Here is a 27,244-nt window from a genome sequence, read left to right as displayed (position 1 = left end):
AAAAAAAAAATAAATCAATAATTTATAGAATATAACCTAAAAATGAATCAAAATTAGACAAAAATTGGCAACAGTGTGCTATTTAAACGTTAAGTAAATATATTTACAGTTTGGTCCATTGAATAGGAAATAAAAATGTTTTTTTTTTAGTTATTACGGCCGATACACATTGTTATATAAAATTTATTTGCGTTAAAAAAAATAACTTTGTAAAACTTTCACTTAACCCTGTATTTGTTCATATGAATCGTTCAGTTTTCTAAAAAAACGCGAATATCTCACCTAACTACGAAAAAGTTCTGATTATTCGTAATAAATTTTAATATTTTCAATCTATAATTCATATTCGTAAATTAGAATATTTTTATTATTGACGTTATGCAATTAGTAATACATTCACTGTAAGTTAGGCAACCAGTTATACTTTATATATTTTCAAGGTTAATCAGTTCGAACCATAGATCACGTATAATAACTTTGTAAAACTTTCACTTAACCCTGTATTTGTTCATATGAATCGTTTAGTTTTCTAAAAAAACGCGAATATCTCACCTAACTACGAAAAAGTTCTGATTATTCGTAATAAATTTTAATATTTTCAATCTATAATTCATATTCGTAAATTAGAATATTTTTATTATTGACGTTATGCAATTAGTAATACATTCACTGTAAGTTAGGCAACCAGTTATACTTTATATATTTTCAAGGTTAATCAGTTCGAACCATAGATCACGTATAATAACTTTGTAAAACTTTCACTTAACCCTGTATTTGTTCATATGAATCGTTTAGTTTTCTAAAAAAACGCGAATATCTCACCTAACTACGAAAAAGTTCTGATTATTCGAAATAAATTTTAATATTTTCAATCTATAATTCATATTCGTAAATTAGAATATTTTTATTATTGACGTTATGCAATTAGTAATACATTCACTGTAAGTTAGGCAACCAGTTATACTTTATATATTTTCAAGGTTAATCAGTTCGAATCCTAGATCACGTGTAATTATATAATCTGCTCTGAACAAATTTGACATATCTAATGATTTAAACTAATTATTTATATTTACAAGATGGCTTCTGTTTGTCAATAAATTTATGATTGTTTTATTGAAACGTCTTAAATATTTATAAAATAAATAAAAACAATATATTGTAATCTGTGGATTTATGATCAATATTCAGAAACATAGATAAACATCTAGTACGGAACATTACACCAGTGCACTAATACCATAAAATTATACTTGTCATTGGATTGTCTTTGTAAGCGTTCGTAAAATATGAAATTTTTCATTGTAACACAGATAAATGTTACACTTTGTAGAACGTGATTTCTTGTAGTTGGTAGACTTTTATTTTTTATTATATTGTACACGTCATTGATATAATTTAACGTATTTTCTTTTACAGGGTGATCCAATACTGTTAACGAAGACTCCAAATTAGTTTTAATGAAATATTTTGTATGTAATTTAATAAAAGTATAGAATTGATTTAAAATTTGTTTTATTTCAACGAAAATCGGGTAAATAAAACATCAAAAATATCTTAGTATCTTTATTATTAAAATATACAGGGCCAACTACTTACAAATATTCAACGTTAACTTATAACTACACATATTCACTCGACACACATTTTTCTAAATTTACATAATATACAGTGATGTTCGAAACGTATGTAAAGTTTGTAATTTCGAATTACTACTTATTTATAGATCATTTTTTAGGTTATGTCCATTACATTTGTATTGAATATCGAAACAAATATCAATTAAACACTTTTTAGATTTAAAAAAAAAAACAAAATTTCAGTTTTTTTGGTAAATACCCCAATTCGCGCGTTTTTTGTTTTTACAAAAAAATAATCGTACATAACCTAAAAGCGAGAAATAAAACGTGAAGGAACAAGAAGAAAACTTGATAAACTCCACTTTTTCGTGTTCAAATGAATTTAACCCTAGAAAAATCACGTCGAAATAATTGAGGTTATGTTTCAGTGTTCCGATAAACAAGATACTAAATATTCCAATTAACGGTTTAGTACCAAACAAAATGACATACAGGATGAGATAACGAACGCCGAAGGTACTGAAAGTACTGAAACTATGAATATACCACATATACAAGGAGAGATAATAAAAAAAAAAATTTTTGTTTTCTAGGTTAGGTTACGATGAAAAATAATTCAAATTTTCAATAAACGCGAATCAAATCAACACTGAACGCACACGTTTATTTCCTCAACTTTTAGGAGCATCGTAGACGTACGAATTTTACAGGGGTAATACGAAATGTTAACAAAAGTTTCCGTTAATGATTATCCAATTTAATTTTTGTTTCGATTAAGGAATGGCACTAATTCAACAATGAAATTCAACGTTTTAATGGATACAATTTAATGGAAAGTTAATTTAGTGGTAACTTGGTTTTTAACTAATAAAAAAAAACAAATTTAATAACAGAAGTAGTTGGACTATTGAAAATAACTATCAGATCAAATGTGAAGCTACAACACCAAAAAAAAGTATTTGATGGTATTAAAATTGTTGTTAGACAGTTTTTACTACTGCTTCGGATAATTTTACTTCTTGGGATCCGTCCGTGTTGTAGATTTGACTATTCGAAGGCGAGCGGATCTCATTTCGATCCCATTTCTGTCAACTAGGAAGATTTACTACTATTATCGATATAAATCTTATTCCAGGAGGGGATTCTACAGTTAATTCATCAACTGTACTGATTCTAATACGTTTAACAAACTCAAAATTGTTTCCGGAAGAAGCTTTTTATTTATTTGAATACAAATTGGAGGTTATATCATTAAAAATTACATTGGTTTGAGTAGAGTTAGAGATACTTATAAGGATCAAGACTCTAAAAAGAAACTTTTTTCACTGGGAGAATCCTTCGAACAGACAAGAACTAGATACGGAAGCCAACAGGAGTCTTATAAGGACATTACTACCCTAATTGACACTTAAAAACTTATTCGAGAATGTAATGTACAGATTTACAATAAATACCCTGTATAACAATGTTTTATTATTCATTTTTACATATACAGGGAGTTTTTGGGGGTTAAATTAGTTGAAACAAACAGATAAAACTCAAAATTGTTTCCGGAAGAAGCTTTTTATTCCTTCGAATGTAAATTGGAGGTTGTATGATTAAAAATGAAATTTGTTTCAGTAGAAAGAAGCCTTAGGGCTACTAATAAGGATCAAGACCCTAAAAAGAAACTTTTTTCACTAGGAGAATCCTTCGAACAGACAAGAACTAGATACGGAAGCCAACAGGAGTCTTATAAGGACATTACTACCCTAATTGACACTTAAAAACTTATTCGAGAATGTAATGTACAGATTTACAATAAATACCCTGTATAACAATGTTTTATTATTCATTTTTACATATACAGGGAGTTTTTGGGGGTTAAATTAGTTGAAACAAACAGAAAATACTCAAAATTGTTTCTAGAGGAAGCTTTTTATTCCTTCGAATACAAATTGGAGGTTATATCATTGAAAATTAAATTTGTTTGAGTAGAAACAAGCCTTAGGGCTACTTATAAGGATCAAGACCCTAAAAAGAAACTTTTTCCACTTGTAGGATCCTTCGAACAGACAAGAACTAGATACGGAAGCCAACAGGAGTCATATAAGGACATTACTACCCTAATTGACACTTAAAAACTTATTTGAGAGTGTAATGTTCAGATTTACAATAAATACCCTGTATAACAATGTTTTATTATTCATTTTTACATATACAGGGAGTTTTTGGGGGTTAAATTAATTAAAACAAACAGATAAAACTCAAAATTGTTTCCGGAAGAAGCTTTTTATTCCTTCGAATGTAAATTGGAGGTTGTATGATTAAAAATGAAATTTGTTTCAGTAGAAAGAAGCCTTAGGGCTACTAATAAGGATCAAGACCCTAAAAAGAAACTTTTTTCACTAGGAGAATCCTTCGAACAGACAAGAACTAGATACGGAAGCCAACAGGAGTCTTATAAGGACATTACTACCCTAATTGACACTTAAAAACTTATTCGAGAATGTAATGTACAGATTTACAATAAATACCCTGTATAACAATGTTTTATTATTCATTTTTACATATACAGGGAGTTTTTGGGGGTTAAATTAGTTGAAACAAACAGAAAATACTCAAAATTGTTTCTAGAGGAAGCTTTTTATTCCTTCGAATACAAATTGGAGGTTATATCATTGAAAATTAAATTTGTTTGAGTAGAAACAAGCCTTAGGGCTACTTATAAGGATCAAGACCCTAAAAAGAAACTTTTTCCACTTGTAGGATCCTTCGAACAGACAAGAACTAGATACGGAAGCCAACAGGAGTCATATAAGGACATTACTACCCTAATTGACACTTAAAAACTTATTTGAGAGTGTAATGTTCAGATTTACAATAAATACCCTGTATAACAATGTTTTATTATTCATTTTTACATATACAGGGAGTTTTTGGGGGTTAAATTAATTAAAACAAACAGATAAAACTCAAAATTGTTTCCGGAAGAAGCTTTTTATTCCTTCGAATGTAAATTGGAGGTTGTATGATTAAAAATGAAATTTGTTTCAGTAGAAAGAAGCCTTAGGGCTACTAATAAGGATCAAGACCCTAAAAAGAAACTTTTTTCACTAGGAAAATCCTTCGAACAGACAAGAACTAGATACGGAAGCCAACAGGAGTCTTATAAGGACATTACTACCCTAATTGACACTTAAAGTGTTATCTGAGAGTTTACTGGTATTTAGATTTGAATTTAAAAAAATTTCTTGCCTTGAAGTTATAGTATTGAATGATCCGATGGATGCTGGAGTTGTAGGAGACCCCGATGGATTAGCTGGAGAACTACCATCAGTTTCCGTTGTTAAAAAAAACCCTAAAACTAGCTAGTTGAATAAGTGGAAACTTTGTATTCTTGATTCGATATCAAATAAAGTCTTTTATTCACAATAATTGAAAAATAGAGGAAACTAAAGGTGGAAAAACGTTTGAATGAGAAAAAATCAAGAAATTAATCACCCGATAGATAAATATTTTCTAAATTGAATCTACGAAACAATTAATTAAGGGTAGACACCGCTAGAGTACAAAATACAGTCAATAGGCACTGAAATTGAAAAAAAAATCCAACTACCTCTGCTATATATTAATTAAAACAATTTCAAACTATTCTTTCACTCGCACATTTATTTTTGGTAAACCGGCTCTGGAAATTATCAATTTTCCAAAAATTTCCTTAATAAAAAAAAATTGTAATCCCTTGCAATTTTTTTGAAACATTCAAAAAACGATTTATCGTAACAAAAAGAAAAATTTGGAATAAATAAAAATCGATTCTAGATGGAATTCAGAAAGGAAATTCAGTAAATAAAAATCTAACCTCAATTAATCGACTACATATTCGGATTTAACTTGTACCAGTTCGGTCCTTTCGTCGTTGACAACATATTCGTTAGATTCTTCGATTTCAATAAATTGTTGATCTACCACTTCGCCTTCGACTATAACGGTAGCGTTTTCTTCCACTGTTTCACTTTGGTATTCTTCCACCACCGCTTCTTCATCGTCCCCTTCTAAAATAAATTAAATTAGTTAAAACAAACAGAAAAAACTCAAAATTGTTTCCGGTTGAAGCTTTTTATTCCTTCGAATACAAATTGGAGGTTATATCATTAAAAATTAAATTAGTTTCAGTAGAAAGAAGCCTTAGGGCTACTTATAAGGATCAAGACCCTAAAAAGAAACTTTTTTCACTAGGAGAACCCTTCGAACAAACAAGAACTAGATATGGAAGCCAACAGGAGTCATATAAGGGCATTACTACCCTAATTAACACTTAAAAACTTATTCGAGAGTGTAATGTACAGATTTACAATAAATACCCTGTATAACAATGTTTTACTATTCATTTTTACATATACAGGGAGTTTTTGGGGGTTAAATTAGTTGAAACAAACAGAAAATACTCAAAATTGTTTCTAGAGGAAGCTTTTTATTCCTTCGAATACAAATTGGAGGTTATATCATTGAAAATTAAATTTGTTTGAGTAGAAACAAGCCTTAGGGCTACTTATAAGGATCAAGACCCTAAAAAGAAACTTTTTCCACTTGTAGGATCCTTCGAACAGACAAATAGGGGCATTAACACTTGAAGACAAAAGTTTTAGTTGAAAGTGTAACGTACAAATTCTGTAATGTAGAAGACGTGCCATCCTATATCTTATACAGTGTGTTTAATAAAAAAGAGGATCTTTCGGATACCAGTGTATATAATATAGTAATCAAAACACATAAATGTATAAATTCGTTCATAAAAAAATATTAAATAAACCATTTGGTAATTTCCAAAAGAATTACAAACAATAATAGTCATAAAACCTTGAAAAAAAATTATAAACGGATAATTTTTTTCAAAAATCCCTCATAAAAAACGAAAATTTAACAAAAAAATTAAAATATGCAATTTTGTAAAGTCGATATACGAGGGGTCGACGATAATATCAAATAACCTTCGACTTACCTTCATATTGTACTTGTTGATATTCCTGTTCGTCTTCCGATTCCCCATCTAATACAACATGTACTCCACTGTGATCTACACTTGCTAAAATATCTTCTAACATTAAATGTTCTAAACTTATGGGGTTTTCGCACGAACTACAACCGCTGAGAACATGACGAGAAAATTTTACAACCTGAAAATATTTTACAAAATAAAATCCAAGACACTCAGACAGATCTCTACAGTCAAGTTGGGGTTTGTTTCGAACGCCACACAATTAAAAATAGTTTTCAGCTCCCCAGTTAATTCCTAACCTCAATACCCTAATCCGTGATAAAATTATGGTATCCTTGGATTCTTCAGGGATAGTTTTGATGGATTTGGGGGGTTTGCAGGTTATAAACCCATGGAACTTCAATCAGCTTGTTTTGAACTATTATTTCAGACTAAAAATGGCCGAAACTCATCCGTTTATGGCACCCTTAGACTCTTTAGGAGTAGTTTTGTCGAGTTTGGAGGATTTCGTGCCCATCAGCTTACTTCAAACGATCATTGTGCCAAATCCGGACTGATCTGGATCCTTTATGGGTAACAGCACTTATCAGAACTAAGCTTACAGTGAACTAATAGTATCTGGTGTGTCGCGGGGTTCAATATGTTCGTTTTTACACTCAGATTTTGCTCAACTTTGAGGCTGTAACACCAGCAACGCTACTAAATAGAGATCTATTGAATATTCCACAAAGCACGATCTAAATCTCTCTGTGAATTTATTGCAAAGCCGCAGAAAATGCTATTTGCTATTCCTCTTGTTTAATGTGTAAATAAATTATAATTATTTGTTTTTTTTTTGATAAATTATTTTAATTTTAGGTTTATTTTAATGTAAACTTCGTTTAAAAACAAATAAAATCGACTCATTGCAGTTTTAATCAACATATTATGATAAAAACTGAAATAAATCGACAGTAAATATTTTATCTGTTTTTAAACAAAGTTCACATTAAATTAGACCTAAAATTAAAAGAATTTATCAAAAAAAAAACAAATAATTATAATTTGTACAACAGAAATAGCAAATATATAAAAAAGTATAAGAGGTAAGAAATTAAATAAAAATTATAATTATTAGATATATTGTACAAATAAAATAAAGTATTTTTATAAATAAATAATTTTCTTACCTTATCAGTGACGTAAGTACATTTGAGACATTTGTAGAGCCCCGCGAGCTGTCTATCGCTGTGTATCAACATATGTTTGTGTAGATCGTTTTTTCTTTTAGAAAAATATTCGCATTCCGTGCAATTCCATGAAAACATTTCGTTCCTTTCGGCGTGGTTCATTTCGTGTTTCGGTAGATCTCCTTTTCGTTTCGTTACATAAGGACACGATCTACATTTATATAAAGGAACACTATCTACAATAAATGAATCAAACGTTTAATCAAAAATGATCATTTATGAATAAATGACATAAGTACCGTTAGTACAATGTCCTAACATATGTTTCGGCATGTCGTTTTTTCTTTTAGTTTGATACGGACATTGGGAGCATTTGTAATAAACGGGTGGTATTACATCGGAATGATTCAACATATGAGTAGCTAAAACGCTCTTTTTTCTCGTCGTAAAACTACATAAAGTACATTGCATATCTTCAGCTGGCGTTCTTTTAGCTCTCTTCGTACCACCGATATTATATTTAACTTTTTTCTTCTCATCGCCAATCTAAAACAAATATATTAAAACTTGTCGATCAACCCTGGTATTCAATTTCACCTTAGTCTCAATTTGGAATTTCGGATCGTGTTTCTTAACTATAATCCTAGCTCTTGGTATATCTTTCGGTAAAGTAGGAATAATATCCGATACTTTTCTTTTTCTAATTCTCGCGGGAGGTTCATCTTGAACGATTTGAAATTTTTGTTCGGGAACTTCGTCTTCTACATCGCCGTCGTGGTTAATGAGAATGTGTTCATCCAATTCATCGAGGTTTTCGGTTTCGAAGTTACAACTAAAACAATTTAGCATATTTCTTCCGCTTATTCCTTCTTCATTTTCGTTTAGATATGCCTGTAAATTCATCTTCTTAGGCATTTTATTACTCTATAGGTTATTGAGCAAAGCTTAATTCTTCTAAAAATGACGCGCAGAAGAAAAAGAAGTGACAACTGACAGCGTATCCGTAATAAAAATCCTGTATTATCATTGGACGAGATCCAAAATATGTTTTATGAAATACACGGATGTATTAAGTGTTGCGTTATTTCAAAGTAAATATAATAGTTATAACCTTATTAAAAAGATAGGAAATAATGTCTAGAAATATTCAGGGTTTTAAAGGTAAGAATTATTATTATTATTATTTCTATAATTATAAATTTTGTTGTAATTTAAGTTTTACCGTTGCTATTCTCTTCAAAAAGTACGAGTTGCCACGAGATTTTCATCAAAGAACACTCTGTTAGAATCGATGATGATTCTAAACCACCAGGACAAACATTATTTGCTATAAATATTCCTCCAATTGCTACCGTAGAGGGTTTAAAAAACGCGTTTTCCATAGTAGGCAAAGTAAGACGTGTTATACTAGAAAATAATAAAGAAAATACAACTAACGACGGATTTAGAAGGGCATATATAATTTTTCATAAACGAGAACAACTTTTAAAAGTTTTAAAATTAGAAAAGTTGAATCCGCTTTCACCAGATGACAAACCCGTTAAAATAGGTCTAGAACAATGGATTGAGGATTATAATAATAGTATATGTGATCCGAATCTGTTACAACAAGAAATTAATAGTTTTATGAAGGATTTTGATAGTAAAGAAAGTAAAGCAAAAGCAGAGGAAGTTGTAGACGACGAAGGATGGACGGTAGTTACTAAAAAGGGTCGAAAACCAGGTCTTTCTAGAAAAGAAAGCGTAGCAAAGAAATTAAACCACAAGGTACCTAGTTTTATATTTGTTATCGGTTTTTTTTTCTCTATAATTAACGAATTCATTTCAGTTGGAAAAGGGGGCGAAGAAAAAGGAGCTAAAGAATTTTTATACTTTCCAAATAAGAGAATCGAAAATGAAGAATATAGCTACGTTAAGGAAAAATTACGAAGAAGCTAAAAAGAAAGTCGAAATGATGAAACAAGCCCGGAGGTTCAAACCCTATTAAATATTTTCAATATATAATTTTTTTTTTGTAAAATAAAATTTTTGATACTAAATAATTTGTTTATTTTAAAAAGGGGGGCTACCGGAAGAAAATTATTGAAAATAAAAATTAAAACTACCTCAAAATACAAAACGACATAAAGTATACGGGGGGTATACGATAAACAATGAAAGAATATTTCAATAAATTCATAAATACGAGGGAGATACGTGAAATAGTGGATGTCGACAAACTCGTAAATACGGGGTAGATTCGATAAACAATAAACGATTAATGGATTAGTTTTATAAATACGCGGTGAATACGTTAAATAATGGATATATTATTTCAATAAACATATAAATACAAGGGAGATACGTAAAATAGTGGAAATCTTTCAATAAACTCATAAATACGGGAGAAATACGATAAATAATATATTAGTTGGACAAATACGTTAAATAGACAAATACGGGGGAGATACGCTAAATATCTAGCGGATATATGATTACGATAAATTCGTAAATACGTGGGAGATACGATAAGTAATAGATGAATAATATATTTTGATAAATACGTTAAATAATGTCAATAAACATATAAATACAAGGAAGATACGTAAAATATTGGATATTTTTCAATAAATTCCTAAATACGAGGGATATACGACAAACAATAAACTAATAATACATTAATACGATCAGTACGTGGGAGATACGTTAAATAATTGATGTTTGATGTGATTAATTTTGAAAATAGGATGTTAAACGTAATAAAATGCATATTAATGCGAAGCCTGTGGAAGTAGAATATTAAAATTTAGTCTTATTGCGCTTTCTATACGAATTTAACGTAGCTATCAATATTTCTACCACTATACAGACTAGTATAAAGTCCCAGAAAGGAAATAATGATTACAATTATAAAAACAACACTCAAAACTACCGAAAACAGTTTAAAATTACAAATTTCTATTCTATTTCGATTGCTATATAGCAATTTGTATTATTACTGTAATTAATCCTTGTTTACGAAGTGAATTACCAGCAGTTGAATAATGGTTAACCTATTTTTTGAAAGTATTTTCTAAATTTCCACTATAATCTTCTTAAAGTATTTTCCATTTTATTTTTAACCAAATTTGTCACTATAGTACCTCAATTTCCTCAATTATCCAAATTTTAACAACTTTATTCTCAGAATTCATAAAAAAATTATGCCACAAATACGTTTTCTTTATCTTCACACCCTGTATACACGAAAATTTGATGTTTTATTATTGGTCACTGTTTTTTTGCCTCTCGGTATAACGTTTTAGTACATTATCCACTCAAAATGTTGAAAGAGCGAAGAATCAGTGATACTGACAGGTCGTATTGACGATTGTGGGTGCAATATATTTGCAGACACTCTCATCTTTTGTATATTAGCTCTGAAGTACCACCGCAGGCGTTTGACATAATATATCTGCTCCGCTCGAAACGATCGTGTAACAAACTAACAAACCTTTTTGTTTGTTCATAGACAATAACAATTCTAAATCTTACAAAAATTTAATCGTTCATATTTTAATAATCAAGTAATATAGACTAATAATAAATAAAATGTAATTAATGGAATGTTTTATAAATAAAAACTTAATATAAATACCACTATGTAATTAATTTGTTTATGAATTATACACGACTTCGATGGTGAAAAAGTATTGGTTACGAATCAGTTCGGAATCGATTCTAATTGTTATCTGTGAATAAAATTATTTTAAGGAAAAGGATTTCGAATATAAATAATCCCTATATGTATTTACTGTGAAATTAGATCATTTATATAAGTTGAAGTGAATCTATTTTGATTTTTGATGTTAAATATACAAAATATAAGGTTGGTTTTTCAGTTTTTAGTTTTCTTCAGCAAGTCATTAGCAAAAGGAATGATTTCTTTTGATTTGAATAAAATAATAACTACGTGAAACATAATCACCAGTAATAATTATTAGTAAGAGTAAGGATTATTAAATAATTAATATAAATCGTATTAATAAGTTAATTAAAATTATATTTAATTAATATCTAAATTCTGTTTGTTTTGTGTATGTCAAAATAGCGCCACCGTAGTTTATAATACGAACTAAACCGTATTTAGAGATGGGAACTTTTATTCACATATCTACTAGTTCCTAAATAACAATTAGTTTTATTATATTTTGACATTTTCTTAACAAAAAATATCATGAACGAAAAGTTACAAGTTTTATGTTGAATATATAAACAGTAGTTGTTAATTCTTGTGATAAATATTGGTTTTAAAATACTTTTATTTCCTTTTATTTCCAAACAAATAATACTCCCAACTCTATTATTTGTTCGTGGATATTTGTATTAATTATTTATTATCCTTACAAAATATTCGAATTTCTGAATATCCTGTATACTATAACACGTATCTGATACGAGAAAAACCTTCCAAATACATTACCTCTAACAAGATTCCTACAAGAAATGGTATCGTGATCTTGGAGGATTCGACGGAGAATTAAGTGGCTGTGAGTGCAAAAAATCGCAACCACGTTTCCCTTTTAATTGATTTCCCATAAAAGGTTTCCGCGTTTAACATAATAGCGGTGAAGTGTTGACAACCACTTCGTCATGAGAATAGAAACATCTGGATTATCGACTCGAGAAAAGAGTTTACATTTTTTTGTTCTCGCAAAAAACGAAATTTCTAACAATTATTCTCAATAAATATCATCATCATCGTCTCTAATAAAGTGCCTGCTAATTATTTCCAGCACATATTTTTTGTTATTAATACTTTATATAATAAAAAAAAAAAATCGGTAAAATAAAGATTTTTTTATATACCGACAACCCCGCTTCCGGGATCCGTGGATCTCAATCACGTAGGTTGGTAAGAAACAAAAAGTCATCGACTAGACCGGCGTCGATTGTTCAATGACGATCGAAAGGGTGAAAACCCTCCGACCAAAAAGGCGGTAACTTTTGTAGGGTATCGTCCAATCAGACGACGTACTATAAATTCGTAACCACTGATCGGCTGCTTTTTAATCCTCTCGACAACGAGGGCGTGCTACGAGACCAGAAGGCGACGACGGTTCGAAAAGTACAGGGTGTACTCGCGAAGTTTACAATCGAAATATTTTAGTTATAAGTTGAAAGTTGTGGTGATTAGTTAGTTGGAGCGGTAAGTTTTAACATATAGATGTATTTATATAAAAAAATGATTGTTTTTCTTATTTTTTGTATCTAATATTATTAAATAAGTATCGAAACTACGAAAAAACGACGTTATTTCACTTATATTGGGAGGCGATTGTGTAAAATCTTCTGCAAATAATTTTTATTCATATACCAGGGTCTGATGATAATTTGTAGTATTGTATGTGAAACAGGGTGAGCAAAAGATGCATTTAAATTAAAATTTTTTTAAAAAAAAACAAAAACTTTCATCTTATAGTTTGATTTCGGATGTGGACGGTCCTTAAAGCGCCTATAAGGGTTTAGTTTTATAAAAAAAACTCCTTTCCACCTCATCATATTATTAAAAGATGTAGCTATTGCTTGGAAGGCGTTTTTTCATTACAGTAAATAGCAAAAATAAGTTTTTTCATTTAAACATTCGTATATTCAAACGGGAAACAACATTTTTTGATTCAGAATTTCGAAAAACCTTCAGTGACTGTTGTGAATGTGTCAAATATGTCAAACATGTCAAATATATGTCAAATATGCCATACATGTCATTTAAAAATTCGTATATGCAGACGGGAAACAACATTTTTTGATTCAGAATTTCGAAAAACATTCAGTGACTGTTGTGAATGTGTCAAATATGTCAAATATATGTCAAACATGTCAAATATGTCAAATATATGTCAAATATGCCAAACATGTCATTTAAAAACTCGTATATTCAGACGGGAAACAACATTTTTTGATTCAGAATTTCGAAAAACCTTCAGTGACTGTTGTGAATGTGTCAAATATGTCAAACATGTGAAATATGTCAAATATATGTCAAATATGCCAAACATGTCATTTAAAAACTCGTATATTCAGACGGGAAACAACATTTTTTGATTCAGAATTTCGAAAAACCTTCAGTGACTGTTGTGAATGTGTCAAATATGTCAAACATGTCAAATATATGTCAAATATGCCATACATGTCATTTAAAAATTCGTATATGCAGACGGGAAACAACATTTTTTGATTCAGAATTTCGAAAAACATTCAGTGACTGTTGTGAATGTGTCAAATATGTCAAACATGTCAAATATGTCAAATATATGTCAAATATGCCAAACATGTCATTTAAAAACTCGTATATTCAGACGGGAAACAACATTTTTTGATTCAGAATTTCGAAAAACCTTCAGTGACTGTTGTGAATGTGTCAAATATGTCAAACATGTGAAATATGTCAAATATATGTCCAATATGCCAAACATGTCATTTAAAAATTCGTATATGCAGACGGGAAACAACATTTTTTGATTCAGAATTTCGAAAAACCTTCAGGGACTGTTGTGAATGTGTCAAATATGTCAAACATGTGAAATATGTCAAATATATGTCAAATATGCCAAACATGTCAAATATGCCAAATATGCCAAATACGCCAAATATGCCAAATATGTGAAATACGCCAAATATGTCAAATATGTCAAATATATGTCAAATACGCCAAATACATGTCAAATATGCCAAATATATCGAATATGTCAGATATGCCAAATATGTCAAATATGCCTAATATGCCAAATATATGTCAAATATATGTCAAATATGCCAAATATGCCAAATACGCCAAATATGCCAAATATGTGAAATACGCCAAATATGTCAAATATGTCAAATATATGTCAAATACGCCAAATACGTCAAATACATGTCAAATATGCCAAATATATCGAATATGTCAGATATGCCAAATATGTCAAATACGCCAAATATATCAAATACGCCAAATATGTCAAATAGATCAAATATATGTCAAATATTCCAAAGATGTCAAATACGCCAAATATGGCAAATATGCCAAACATGTCATTTAAAAATTCGTATATTCAGACGGGAAACAACATTTTTTGATTCAGAATTTCGAAAAACATTCAGTGACTGTTGTGAATGTGTCAAATATGTCAAATATGCCAAAGATGTCAAATATGACATTTCCACCATAAATTTGACATTTTTGATTGTGAACGTACTCGTAACGCGTTATCGTACGAGGGTTATTTGAATTGTTTAGATACAGATACTTGAAACGTTCATTTCGGGCAAAAAAAACGGAATTGAATCAACGATTTTCGACGTGGATTCAACCGAACAGCAGTATGTGTCGATTGTTGCACAGAAACGTGAATAAATTCAATCGCGAACCACCGAATAAGCTAGATAAGATAATGCAGAAAATACAACTAATATTTCGAATACCTCCGGTAAAATATATATCGGAAACATGATTTGTCATCTGTCATATGATATCATAGACGTCTTCTGAAGCAACTGCTCGGTATCCAACACGAACAAATCGTTTTGACAGCCAAACGTTCGTGCGGTGTTGTCATATCTCGAAACTTAAGTACCGGCCCCCGTATACCGCGACGTTTCCAACTAGATATCTAGTTTGATTAATAGTACTCCGTCATATGCCCTTTGTAAATCGTGTTTTTTCACCTCGAAATCTTCATAACCTCTTTCGATTTCGGTTTTCAAAGTTTCGACTTTTTTTTTTGGACCGTCGAACTTAATTTTTGTTATAATACGTTTTGCATCTTAATACGCTTAGGGGATGAGATAAATAAACGTTTCTCACCCCTTCGGGTGACGGGATAACGAATTTTTTATGTATCGTATCTTATTTAAAAAAAAAAAAAATAGTCATCGTTGAGTAATTATTTTTTAATGTTGTCAGTTGCAATGGTGTGTACGTTGATTGATTCTATTCATAAAAAAATAAAATTTAAATCGCATTCGGGCTTAGAAAAATTTGAATTTGTAATGAGTTGATCTCGGGGGTGATGACGACGATATTAAATTTTTTATTTAATATAGTATACGTACTTTAGTTTAGAAATAATCGATTCTTTTCGATTCATCGATTATAAGTTGAATTTGTTGTTCATAGAATTTCTAATATTGTTTCCAAATGCATTTCTTCTTTTTCAGCGCGTTTAGAAACGTTCGGACTATTCCGAAACGATTTATATCGATGATCTTTGACGTTTTTAAATATTTCAAGGTCATTTTATACTGACAGAAAGCCGAAAAGTTGTTCTGTGTAATACGTTTTAGTACACTCATTTTATTACGGAATAGACTAAATATTTCTTAAAATTTTCATGGATATGACTGTTCTAATATAAGTTTCCGATTTTTTATTTGGTTTTTTATAACCTTAAACTGTATAGAACAACGGAATTGATATGATTCGACGTCAATAGACATCCAATCAACCATTTCCAATATAAAATGCCCCTATCTCCCCTAACAACCGCACAAAAACTTTGTCTGTGTCTCTTGCTAGGATACGAACGCATATTTTTCATTCATAACAAGACTACTTATTTAAAAAATCCTCAGAATTCGAATACAAACTCGATTTTATTTATTATTTCGACAAACACATCTCGACGAATCGACTGATGTGAACCATCCATGTGTGTAAATATGTTCGCGTTTGAGAAGGCGGAGGCTCGAATTTCATGTCGGTTCGACCCCGGACGCAATTGACTTTAACACCTGTGCGTTCTCTACTGTTCGAAATCAACCGCCCGGGGGCCGATAGCCTTCCCTAATTATAGATAAAAGTAACTACAAATTACGCAATATGTTATCCGAAGTCAGATTTTATTAAAGCGGCAGTGACTACGAGTAACGATAAGTATTATTAATATTTAATACAAAAGTACGTAAATTGATATCCGAGAACTGGCAACATTGTTTTTACTAGTTCTTGTTGAAGTTAGACGTTTTGACGTACGAAATAAATCGATTAACAATCGATGTTTTATATCAAGAATTAAAGATGAGATTTTACTAGTTTTCATTAATTATTTATAGAAAAATGCTTATTCCTAAAAAGGGAAAATCTTTCATTTAATTTAAATCAAAAAAAAAATCCATATTTCAAATGTATCGATAAATCGATTTATTCCATTGATAAATAGACTACGAGATTCTGTTTGACACAGAACACGTAAACCTGCGATATAATCTTGATCACAAGCATGCGCAGATTAACGTTTTAGTACAAACTAAATATTATTCTAATCAACTATATATTTTTATAAAATTGATATTATCGTCTTATTTACTACCTTTATTGCCTTTTATTTACTTATTTTTATTCAGTAGTAGCTTTGTCCTTGATAAACAATCAGAAGTATGCTACGAGGGTTATTTAAAAAATACGAAATATACAAGATTATTTAGTACTACGTTCTTTGTGATATAAATTGTTTTCATAGACACTTTGGAATGAAAAAAAAAAAGGAAATAAACATGGCGTAATACACCCCTATGAAAAATAATTACAAGAATTACCGTAAATGTTTGCGTGTTTGATAAAAGAACACAAACAAATGAGCCGGGGGGGTGAGAGGTAAAAGGAACGATTGGAGTGACAATCTGTAACATATGACTGTCGATTGCGGTTTAATGGCCTGCTTGGATTTAATTATAGGGTGTGAAAGGTTCAGACTTTTTTTCGATACGATCTTTTATAGGGTAGTTTATCAATCCGGCGTGCTTTCGTATAATTGTTTCATGTTGGGGTGCATTTCAGTACTGAAATGAAATATAACTGGACAATTATATGTTTTTAATAAGTTTTAAGGACCGTAGATGGTAGAATGCGGTTCTGCTTCTTTTAAATCAATCTCGAGATAACTTTCAAGGTCAACATTGTTTCTAATATATTTCTTTAAACATTTATTGCTATTGTAGACACGGATACCCCTGTAGATAACTGAAGAATTTATTTATTTATATAAAAAGATTCATCCATTGATTTGTTTTGTTGAATTTGAACTAAGTTTTTCTAAATTTTTTTTTTATTATACGAAACGTTATTCTGGTTGCCTATTTCACATATGCACAGGCGCACAGCATACCAAACGAATTTACTATACATATATGCATACATATATTTGATACTTCTAAGTATCGCTTCGTCTTCACTTTTAATAACTATAACATATTATCTGTTCATTCGTATGTCTTTAATAAATAAATGGATTAAATATTCCTTTCGTAACGTAACGTTATGTTGGTTGCCTAGTTCATCATTACATTCTTTCTGTAATCATATATTTATTTATTTAAACTTCAAATATTAGTATTTAGTATTTAAAAAATTTCGACCACGAATATTTTTTTGGTACATATATGTTCCCAAATTAAAAATTATTTTAAAAAACTGCGCAATTGACTAACGATGTTATAAGGTTACATACAACTTAGTAGGCAACCATTATTACATATTCTGATTCACGTAAATATATAATATAATGTAAAAATGATTATTAGATTGTGAAACGTTATTTACATGGAAAAACCTTCCATTATAATCTCATTTTTCAATGTCTACGAGGACACAACACCATATGTTACAAACGGGCCCTTCTTTCGTAAAAATACCATGAGTTTTCCAAGTTTAAAGTTTTGGTATTTCTCCATAGGCGTGCGGTGATTTAATTATTGAGAATGACGTAATGTTTTCGTTAATATTTTGATTATTTATTGAGTATTATGTTTGAGATGGAGGAACCCTGCCCAAGTTCACAAAAAACCGATAGTTTTTGCAAGGTATGCGGCGACAAAGCCTCCGGAAAACATTACGGTGTTGCCAGCTGCGACGGCTGCAGAGGTTTCTTTAAAAGAAGCATACGAAGGTGATTATTGATCATATAGAAACATTTCCATCCGAGATAAATACAAAAAAAAATGATGTTTTCCTTATTATTCTTATTTCAGAAACTTAGAATACGTTTGTAAGGAGAACGGTAACTGCATTGTCGATGTAACGAGAAGAAATCAGTGTCAAGCGTGCAGATTTAAAAAATGTCTACAAGTTAATATGAAAAGAGACGGTGAGTTTTAAATCTACGCGTTAATAATTTTAGTACGACCCCCGTATACACGATTGAGTTGTAAGCGTGTGTTTGATGAAGGAAATGGCGAACGTCATTAACAGAAAAAATAAACACAAGTGTGAACTCACTAAGTGGTAACAGTTGACGTGTCAAAAGGGCTTTTTATATTAAATGCGAGGGTAGCAGCAAATAAATATTTTTTTGTTCCCCTTTGTGTATATATTTTTCTACTATTAATTGTAATTTAATAAATTCATAAAACAATTGATTGTGGTTAAGAATTCTTCTTCTTTTTTTGCGATATATTGATAAGAAACATGAAACGTTGTCAAAAAAAAAAAATACCAAAAACAAACCGTAATTTGTTATAAATATTAACTTTTCATTAGAAAGAATCTTAAAGGTGCGCTGTCTTTCAACCCCATGGGAATTTTTCCACCTGTTCCGTACCCCTATATCGGAAACAAAACACCAACCGAGAAACTCACCCCCAACCTCATAATGTCATGAATCGACTTCTGATGGTCTATACTTAACAAAGGCGTATCGACAGTTATTATTTAGGGTGAAAATCGTTGTAAAAAACTCATTTTCAAATTAATTTAAATCTTAAGATTTAACTGATAACCTCGATGAATAAGACCACAAGCGAGGTTATATAATTATTCACTAAGTCAATCTATCGTGTATAAATAAATAAAATTATCAAAATTCATTTTTATTTAAAAAATATAATATCGAAAACGATATTTTTTGTAGTTTGTAGATTTAAATATTACACTTATTGTTATTCGTCATCATAGATAAATTAAATAAGATAATTCAATTCAGAATTCGAGCTAACGACTTATGGTACAAGACCACGATGATAAAAAAAGAAGATCATACGATATTAGAAGTTTATTAGTATTTATATAGGGACGTTTCAATAATTATTCGAATAATTTGATTAAATTAATAAAATTTAATTAAAAAATATAATATCGAAAACGGTATTTTTTGTAGTTTGTAGATTTAAATATTACACTTATTGTTATTCGTCATCATAGATAAATTAAATAAGATAATTCAATTCAGAATTCGAGCTGACGACTTATGGTACAAGACCACGATGATAAAAAAAGAAGATCATATGATATTAGAAGTTTATTAGTATTTATATAGGGACGATTCAATAATAATTCGAATAATTTGATTATATGTTAAAATAATAAAATAAATGAATTGATTTTTGGTACGCCAATGAATTGTAGTTCATGGTTCTAATGATCATTACACAAGGCGATCGAATGTACTTGTAAATTTTTTATGATTTGACTTCTAGCTCGTTGTGCTAGTGGTGGCGCCCCGTATCGGAGGAGGGGATATCCGCCACTAATTACGATCTAAATGCCACCACCCGTACCGCCTCCTTCACCGATACCATTAATTATTCACATCTGTTTATATTTTGACCATTGTTAATACCATAGTGTTATTTTTTTCGTCGATTTTAGTAGAAATAATGTATTTATTATCACAATTGTGTACGAGGTGTAAACGTAAAATTTGATGTTTTGTATCAGCTGTTCAACACGAAAGGGCGCCCCGCGCTAGTCACACTTCACCTCTGCATCACTATCACTTAGGTTTGGGAACTAGGCTACGGCCTTTTCAATTTTCTCCCGTTTCTACGATTGGTAGTATCCCGCTTCAACTACAAAGTCCTCCGCTATTAGAACCCGTCATACCTCAAATTCCAGGGCAGTATTTTCATCAAGGTATCATTTATCCTACGGTTTCCATGCTGGGGACATTTGGAAAACAAAATACTGGTTTAAATTGTACAGGATTACGTAAGTTGGGTTGTCACTGTAAATGTCCTTGTTGTAAAATACGTTTTCATGATTTAAGGTCATTCAAGTTCACCTTATCCAGTTCAAAAACAATCTTCAACTATAGCCAATTCGAGTGTGTCGCCTAGGAACATCATCAAAGACGATGAAGTTTCGAGTTCCGAAGAAATTGCTCAGTACAAAACATCAGAAAAAGGTAAAAAATTTTTGCCACTTTTTATTTCTTCTTGTGTTTCTCCGTTTCTACCATCATCAATTTAAAACAAAAAAATATCATTTTAGAATTAATTAATGAAGAATCCTCATCGAGGTTAAAATTACCAATAGATTCTTGTAGAACTACAATTAGACATTCGGATTTATCGTATCTAAATCTATTTCCTGCTGAAAATATATACGAATCGGCAGCAAAGCTTCTATTTTTATCTATTAAATGGGCCAGAACCATACCATCATTTTTACAGGTAAATTATTAATACATAATAAATAAATAACACAAAATGTTTACTAATTTATACACTGCTGTCATTCATTTCTACTCTGTAATTACTCTATGGAATATTAAGAGTGTGAATCATAGATCTTGAAAAGAACTGTCAGTATATAGAAATAAATTATTTTACACTTGACCACAATGAAAATTGTAATAGAATTATCGTATAATAACTATAATAATAATAAAACTATTTTATTATTAAATTCAACAAAAAAACATAAAGAAACGAAGAATTATTCACAAATATTTATCATAGATTAAATATACGTTCTTTGTAGTAGTTATATGTCATTTTCTTCTTCTTTTCTATTCTATTGAGTTTAAACTATTATAGTAATCCATAGAACTAACTGTTTTAATAGAACTTTATATATTATTTCATTCAGCTATCGTACGGGGACCAATCTATTTTATTGGAAGAAAGTTGGAATGAACTATTTGTATTAACTGCGGCGCAATGGGCGTTTCCAGTGGATGAAGGTATTTTTACCAATCCCATTTTATCGATTATTGAACGTTCTACATGATTATGTTGTATTCTATAGCTATTCTATTGAATAATGCGGTGGCTCCTACTTCCCGCCACGTACTATTAGAAGAAGACGCCCGGAAGTTGAGAGAAATAATAACAAGATTGAATTTACTTAGAGTTGATCATACCGAACACGCTTGTTTGAAAGCGTTGGTGCTATTCAAAGCAGGTACAGTTGGATTCATTTGAAATTTGACAGAAAAAAATGAGGTTAGGGCGTTAATAGACTATTTGTTTATAGAAAGCAGGGGTCTCTGTGAACCAGCTCACGTCGAACTACTGCAGGATCAAACTCACGTAATGCTCCACGAATATTGCGCCCAAAGACAAACTGTACATAAAGGGAGATTCGGGAAACTCCTACTCACCTTACCGGCTGTTCAATCGGTTTCGAGGAGGGGATTGGAGGAACTTCTCTTTAGACAAACGGTGGGAGACGTCGCCATCGATAGACTTTTGGGCGATCTTGCCAAAGCAGCAGGATAAAAAAGTCGATTATTATTAATATGGAATTTATTTATCAGTATTGTGATTCGTTATATTTTTTTTTGTGTTGATTATTTATGGATATATATTAAATAAAATATAAGTAAACAGTGTTTTATGTTTCACTCTAATGCTTTTCGAAAACTATGATCTGAGATCAAGCGGATCAGCTGATTGCGAATCCTAACCTGGATTTAGATCACAGTTTCTTTTCAATTCTTGGTTGGAAAATCAAATTTAAAACATGATTTTCAAGAACTTTTTTACGCTAATTCTTTCATAATATTCATTTACTAATCCGATCATAGTTTCCGAAAATTCCTTCTGTGTTTGTCTATTGAGACATTTCGATGATTTATATAACGGATTTGATTAGGATAGAAGTCGATGGTTTCCAACTTTGAACTGTAGTTGCGTTTGTTAATGTTATTCATCGATCAGAGCGAATAGAGAGTGATTTGTATCGCGTTATTATAGATTGTACAAATTGATTACGGTACATGCCGAGCAATCTAAAATAATTGAAGTCAGCTAGTTATAACAGTATCTTTCTATCTAGATTCCGAGCTAATTTATATAACCGAACGCGAGCCGTGCAGTGAGATTGAATTAAATTGGTACTGCCGAACGATATCGAAAAGTCAGATTCATTAGACATTTCTATTTTAGACAGTTGACAGACGTTTATATTGTAGTTATGAAAAGAAAACTAATTAATTAGTTTATCTATGGTTTAAATTATCCAATATTTTAATTCTTATTTGATTATAAAGATCGAATGTTTTAATTATAGAACTTTTATCAAAATTCCTTAAGCTGAATATTATATTGTAACATTTTGTGAATTTTGACGAAGTTAATCATATTCGACTAAAGTTACTTTTCAATGTAAGTCAGTTCATTTCTAGCAGAAGGAGAGACTTTCAGATATACGTTTCACTTGTAAACCGCGTAATAAAACACAAGAACAACGTTAATTTCGATTTTAGTGATTTTTTTGCGATGTCCGGTAAAATTCTCGATTAATGGTACTAGTACTTCATTATTAAAACTAAATGGGAAAAAAAGTTTTTTTTCTGAGGTTTTACCCATATCTGTATGTCTAATAGGTAAAATTAATGATTGAATCCAATGGGTAAATAAATAATACAACTAGTGAGTAATTATCAATTTATTTATAAAATAGAAAGTTTTTTTAAAAATTTTACATAAATTGATTAATAGAGATTCGTTTTAAAAATACAGTTGAGCTCTTTTTTTACGAGATTAAATCATATTTCAATTTCTACCATAGTTCAATATTACCAAATTTTCACTTCTTAGATCTTTTTGTGTGTTTTTCTTGATGATTTTTTTCGATTTTAGGTCTCCTTTTATCGGAATTTCAGTTATAAAACATAAAATTTCAATAAAACGAGACCTAAAATCAAGACAAAAATGAATTTAAAAACATAATACGAGTAGAAGTGATAAATTAACCACTTATTGGTTGGTACAAATGAACTACTCAACATAAATTTTCCTACAGATACGTCAATTTTTGTTTTTCTTGATTAGAAAGTATCGAAGACTACTTTTAATGGGAAAAGTCACTTTTTAGTTGATATAATTGATTCAAATTGATTGAATATTGAAAAAATAATATCAATTGAATATATCGATTTGAAAAAGCTTCAAAATACATTTCAGGTACTAAAAATTGAACAAATAACTCAATATATTGTTCGGTACAAATGAACTACTCAACATATCTTGTAATATAAACAAGCCAGGTTGGTTTTTTCCAATTAGAAAGTATAATTAGACAATTTGGAGGTACTGACAACGACAAAGAGTTAAATTAACAAACTTTACATAACTTGAAAAGAGAGTAGTCACTTTGTAGGTGATTTAATTGATTCAAATCATTTAAATACTCTAGAAATGTTATAAATTGAATATATTCATTTGAAAAAGTCAATATATTGTTCGGTACAAATGAACTACTCAACATATCTTCTAATAAAAACATGTCAGGTTGGTTTTTTTCAATTAGGAGGTACATTTAGACAATTTTAAGGTACTGACTAAGACAAATAGAACGATAAACAAACTGTAGACAAATTTAAGAGAGAATAGTCACTTCGTAGGTAATTATATTAGTTAAATTTTGATTGTAATTAATTCTAATCATTCGAATGCTCAAAAAATATTAGGGAATTGAATTCGTTTGATGTAACAAAGCTTTAGTACTAAAAATGAACCGAAACCTATTTTTACCAACTACTTTTGATATGTATTACCTTAAACAGTTTTCGAACTATTATTTATATTAAATATAACTGCAAAATAATTTGTTTGTTATAAAATTTGTTGAATTTCAGTCTTATATAATATCGAGATTAAAAAATACATAAAATTAGCTGCTAATCAAATAACGAAATACTAATTATATAGTTACGAGATCCCATGTTGCGAAATTATTGTTGAAACAAATTTTCATCGTAATAGTCGCGTTTATTTTATTCTCTTCAGCTGCTAAACACGTACCTGCTGCCAAATTGTAAATCGGAGTCTCTTTCTAACAAAAATACAATTTTCTCACTATCCCCTATCGAAGTTTATTAAATTTGTAACCTTACCCCTCCGTTATGTTTCCATTCTTGATCGCCACCCATTTCATGGCACTTATATAAGACCGGAGATGTTTTGCCATACTGGAGGCAAAGTAATTGCGCCAAAACTAATTCGTTTTTATCAGTTTCGTACCAAATTTGACTTTTAGTTTTAGAACATTTCCTTAAACAGCAAAAATAAATGTTAAATGTTGTTCTAAACGGTACTAGAGAAGTAGAAATTATTTTTAAAAAATTTTATCAACTCTATAATTATTTTATTAACAAATTAATAAAATAGAAATGAATTTTTTCATGAAACTAATACTTTGATACAGTAAATAATAATTATTCGATACAAAAATTTGTAAATCGGTTCATTATCAGCTCCGATTACCAAAAAAATGTTTTTAAGAACTTTATACGAAATAAAAATCAATTGAAATGATGTATGACATTTTTTTTTTTTGTATAAAACTCACCTCAAAATCAAATGACTTCCTTTAGTTTTATAATCCCTTCCGCTTTGTACACAAAGACTAGTATTATGTAAACGAATCTCGAATTGGTCAATATAATTCCGTTTTCTTATGTGCCAAGGTTGGTAAACGTCCTTTTCCAAAGCCGACCATTTTTTCTTCAACCTCTCGCCGTCTTCCGAAGGTAAGGGAAGTTCGGGGTACACATTTTTCAAATACCAATCAAAATCGAAACATTTTAATTCTTTACGGAGCTGTAATCTAGATGAAATATCACCGTAATTGACGTTTTTAGCATCCGAACGTTGTTTCAAGAAGAAATCTTTGTAAGAGTCCATCCAGACGTTGGCAACTCGTAAAGAATTACGTAACATTGTATCTTGTCCGTCAGGGGAGCCGTAAGGTCTTCTATGTCTAAAAATATGACCTACTCTACTGCAAGGTATCAATTCCAAACTACCCCCACACATCCATATCTAAAATACCGAAAAATTTGATAATATACCGAAGAATTATATTTCCAGTAGCTTACTCTGAATGATATTTCCAAATTTTCACCGCCCCAAATATCCATGCCTGCATCGTACTCCCCAATGTCTAAGAAATAATTTTTATCTATAGCGAACAAACCCCCCGCCATTGTTGGGGATTTTATCGGTTTTATAAAATCTTCTTTACTTTGCAAAGTACCAGTCGGTAAATTCTCCCATTTGAAATGTAAACCCCAATTAAAACCGCCCCTAACAAGCGGACTACCGGAATAATTAAAAGTATCAGCGTTTATAATATCGATGATGGGCATTACTACGTTTGTTCGTTTCTCGTGGATTCTATATAAAAGCGGTTCTATCCAACCCACATTAACTTCTATATGACTATCCAAAAATATGAGAACCTTGAAACATTCAATTTGTGTACTAAAGTCTAAGAAAAATGAAAGTATCCTACCTCTCCTTCGGCTTTTCTTGATCCAAACATCCTAGCTCGAATTAATCCTTCTCGTCTATCAGTCTTGAATAATTTCACTTTTTTAAATTCTTGTTTTTTAAAGTACGTCACGAGATCGGAATATAAATTTTCGATGTCGCTTTCGTCGTTTATCAAAATGATTTCTTTCAACAGATTATCGGGTGTTCTATCAAGAATTGATTGAACACTTCTCAATAACGTTCTGTAATGTTCGTTATAAAAACAAATAATAATACTAGCGGAAGGTAAATTGTTGGGGAATGATTGTGTTTTGCATCTAAAATTATACGATTTATAATACAAAATTGTTAATATTAATTCGTATCTTACAAAGAATTTCTCGTATCAGGTATACTTCTATTTAAACCGAGTCTATTACTTATTAATACATTGTATGCGTGTATTTTGTAACCTTCGTCTTTAATTATTTGATCTTTAGGACTTGTAATTATTCCTATTTCCGATAAATCTGAAAGCTCGCGATAATTATGTGAACTTAATTTTTATATTCGTCACTTACCTTTATTCGTATCACCATTATTTTCGGTAGATTCTATTTTTTTGAAAAGAATATTAGCGCTACTAGTAATTTTTTCTACCGCGACATTGTTTAAATTACTAGTTTTAATAGTTGTAGAAAAATTTTCGTTTTTTGATAATTGAAAATATAAATAGAGAGATATTAGCCAAGTCGCCGAAGCAAAACATATACCATATAAAAATGATTTATTAAGACTAACCATTTTTTCCTAATTAAACATTTTATTTATCCTTTACATATATAAATCAATTCGTATAAAGGTTATTTCTTCTTTTTTAATAGAATATTTTCCTTTTTTAACAACGCATTCAGCTAGGATAATTGATTTTTATAAAAATTCTTTTTGAAAACTATGACTTCATGTTGATCACCAATCAGCTGATTGAAGATCCTAACCCAGTCTTTGAACGTCAAGTTCAGTTTTCGATGGAATTGTCAAATTTAAAACATAATATACAAAAACTTGATTTTCATTACATTTTTATCTAGTTTTATACA

General features: G+C 30.1%; 4 protein-coding genes across 5 annotated transcripts; 2 read left to right on the top strand and 2 right to left on the bottom strand.

Moving 5' to 3' along the window:
* Positions 1-1,551: 1,551 nt before the first annotated feature.
* Positions 1,552-8,699, bottom strand: LOC130446741 (zinc finger protein 335-like). 2 transcript variants are annotated; one of them, XR_008910180.1, is made up of 6 exons: positions 8,328-8,699; positions 8,030-8,276; positions 7,731-7,966; positions 6,565-6,739; positions 4,747-5,617; positions 1,552-3,331 (listed from the first exon to the last, which is right to left on the bottom strand). XR_008910180.1 is itself a non-coding variant. In XM_056783154.1 (5 exons), exons 1-5 carry the CDS (start codon positions 8,643-8,645, stop codon positions 5,430-5,432), a joined length of 1,164 nt encoding a protein of 387 aa, XP_056639132.1. In that variant the 5' UTR covers positions 8,646-8,672; the 3' UTR covers positions 1,552-5,429. The 2 variants fall into 2 exon arrangements, 1 of the variants encoding a protein (XP_056639132.1); XM_056783154.1 differs by having other exon boundaries at positions 1,552-5,617; positions 8,328-8,672.
* A 59-nt stretch (positions 8,700-8,758) lies between these two features.
* Positions 8,759-9,769, top strand: LOC130446740 (ribosomal RNA-processing protein 7 homolog A). Its single transcript, XM_056783153.1, has 3 exons — positions 8,759-8,891; positions 8,947-9,497; positions 9,559-9,769. The coding sequence occupies exons 1-3, from the start codon at positions 8,864-8,866 to the stop codon at positions 9,715-9,717; spliced, it is 738 nt and encodes a 245-aa protein (XP_056639131.1). The 5' UTR covers positions 8,759-8,863; the 3' UTR covers positions 9,718-9,769.
* An 8,710-nt stretch (positions 9,770-18,479) lies between these two features.
* LOC130446828 (nuclear receptor subfamily 2 group E member 1-like) lies at positions 18,480-22,163 on the top strand. The gene is given in 8 exon segments (XM_056783314.1): positions 18,480-18,613; positions 18,696-18,811; positions 20,380-20,649; positions 20,708-20,898; positions 20,901-21,113; positions 21,532-21,625; positions 21,691-21,846; positions 21,919-22,163. Coding segments are annotated over 8 exon segments (1,419 nt in total).
* A 1,156-nt stretch (positions 22,164-23,319) lies between these two features.
* LOC130446938 (polypeptide N-acetylgalactosaminyltransferase 35A) lies at positions 23,320-27,126 on the bottom strand. Its single transcript, XM_056783480.1, has 7 exons — positions 26,726-27,126; positions 26,536-26,674; positions 26,185-26,482; positions 25,769-26,131; positions 25,240-25,712; positions 24,785-24,941; positions 23,320-24,723 (listed from the first exon to the last, which is right to left on the bottom strand). The coding sequence occupies exons 1-7, from the start codon at positions 26,946-26,948 to the stop codon at positions 24,592-24,594; spliced, it is 1,785 nt and encodes a 594-aa protein (XP_056639458.1). The 5' UTR covers positions 26,949-27,126; the 3' UTR covers positions 23,320-24,591.
* Between the last annotated feature and the right edge of the window lie 118 nt (positions 27,127-27,244).

The sequence above is a fragment of the Diorhabda sublineata genome, chromosome 7, assembly GCF_026230105.1.
Source record: "Diorhabda sublineata isolate icDioSubl1.1 chromosome 7, icDioSubl1.1, whole genome shotgun sequence".
NCBI classification, from domain to species: Eukaryota; Metazoa; Arthropoda; class Insecta; order Coleoptera; family Chrysomelidae; genus Diorhabda; species Diorhabda sublineata.
This window is presented reverse-complemented; position numbering and strand designations above follow the sequence as displayed.

Coding starts and splice junctions, on each gene's coding strand:
- LOC130446741 (XM_056783154.1), bottom strand. CDS start 8,645: ATGCCTAAGAAGATGAATTTACAGGCATATCTAAACGAAAATGAAGAA. Junction 8,277..8,327: donor AATTCCAAATTGAGACTAAG/GTGAAATTGAAT, acceptor TATTTGTTTTAG/ATTGGCGATGAGAAGAAAAA. Junction 6,740..7,730: donor GTACTTACGTCACTGATAAG/GTAAGAAAATTA, acceptor AAATATTTTCAG/GTTGTAAAATTTTCTCGTCA.
- LOC130446740 (XM_056783153.1), top strand. CDS start 8,864: ATGTCTAGAAATATTCAGGGTTTTAAAG. Junction 8,892..8,946: donor AAATATTCAGGGTTTTAAAG/GTAAGAATTATT, acceptor TTGTAATTTAAG/TTTTACCGTTGCTATTCTCT. Junction 9,498..9,558: donor CAAAGAAATTAAACCACAAG/GTACCTAGTTTT, acceptor AATTCATTTCAG/TTGGAAAAGGGGGCGAAGAA.
- LOC130446938 (XM_056783480.1), bottom strand. CDS start 26,948: ATGGTTAGTCTTAATAAATCATTTTTATATGGTATATGTTTTGCTTCG. Junction 26,132..26,184: donor CAAGAAAAGCCGAAGGAGAG/GTAGGATACTTT, acceptor GAATGTTTCAAG/GTTCTCATATTTTTGGATAG. Junction 24,942..25,239: donor GGAAGTCATTTGATTTTGAG/GTGAGTTTTATA, acceptor TTGCTGTTTAAG/GAAATGTTCTAAAACTAAAA.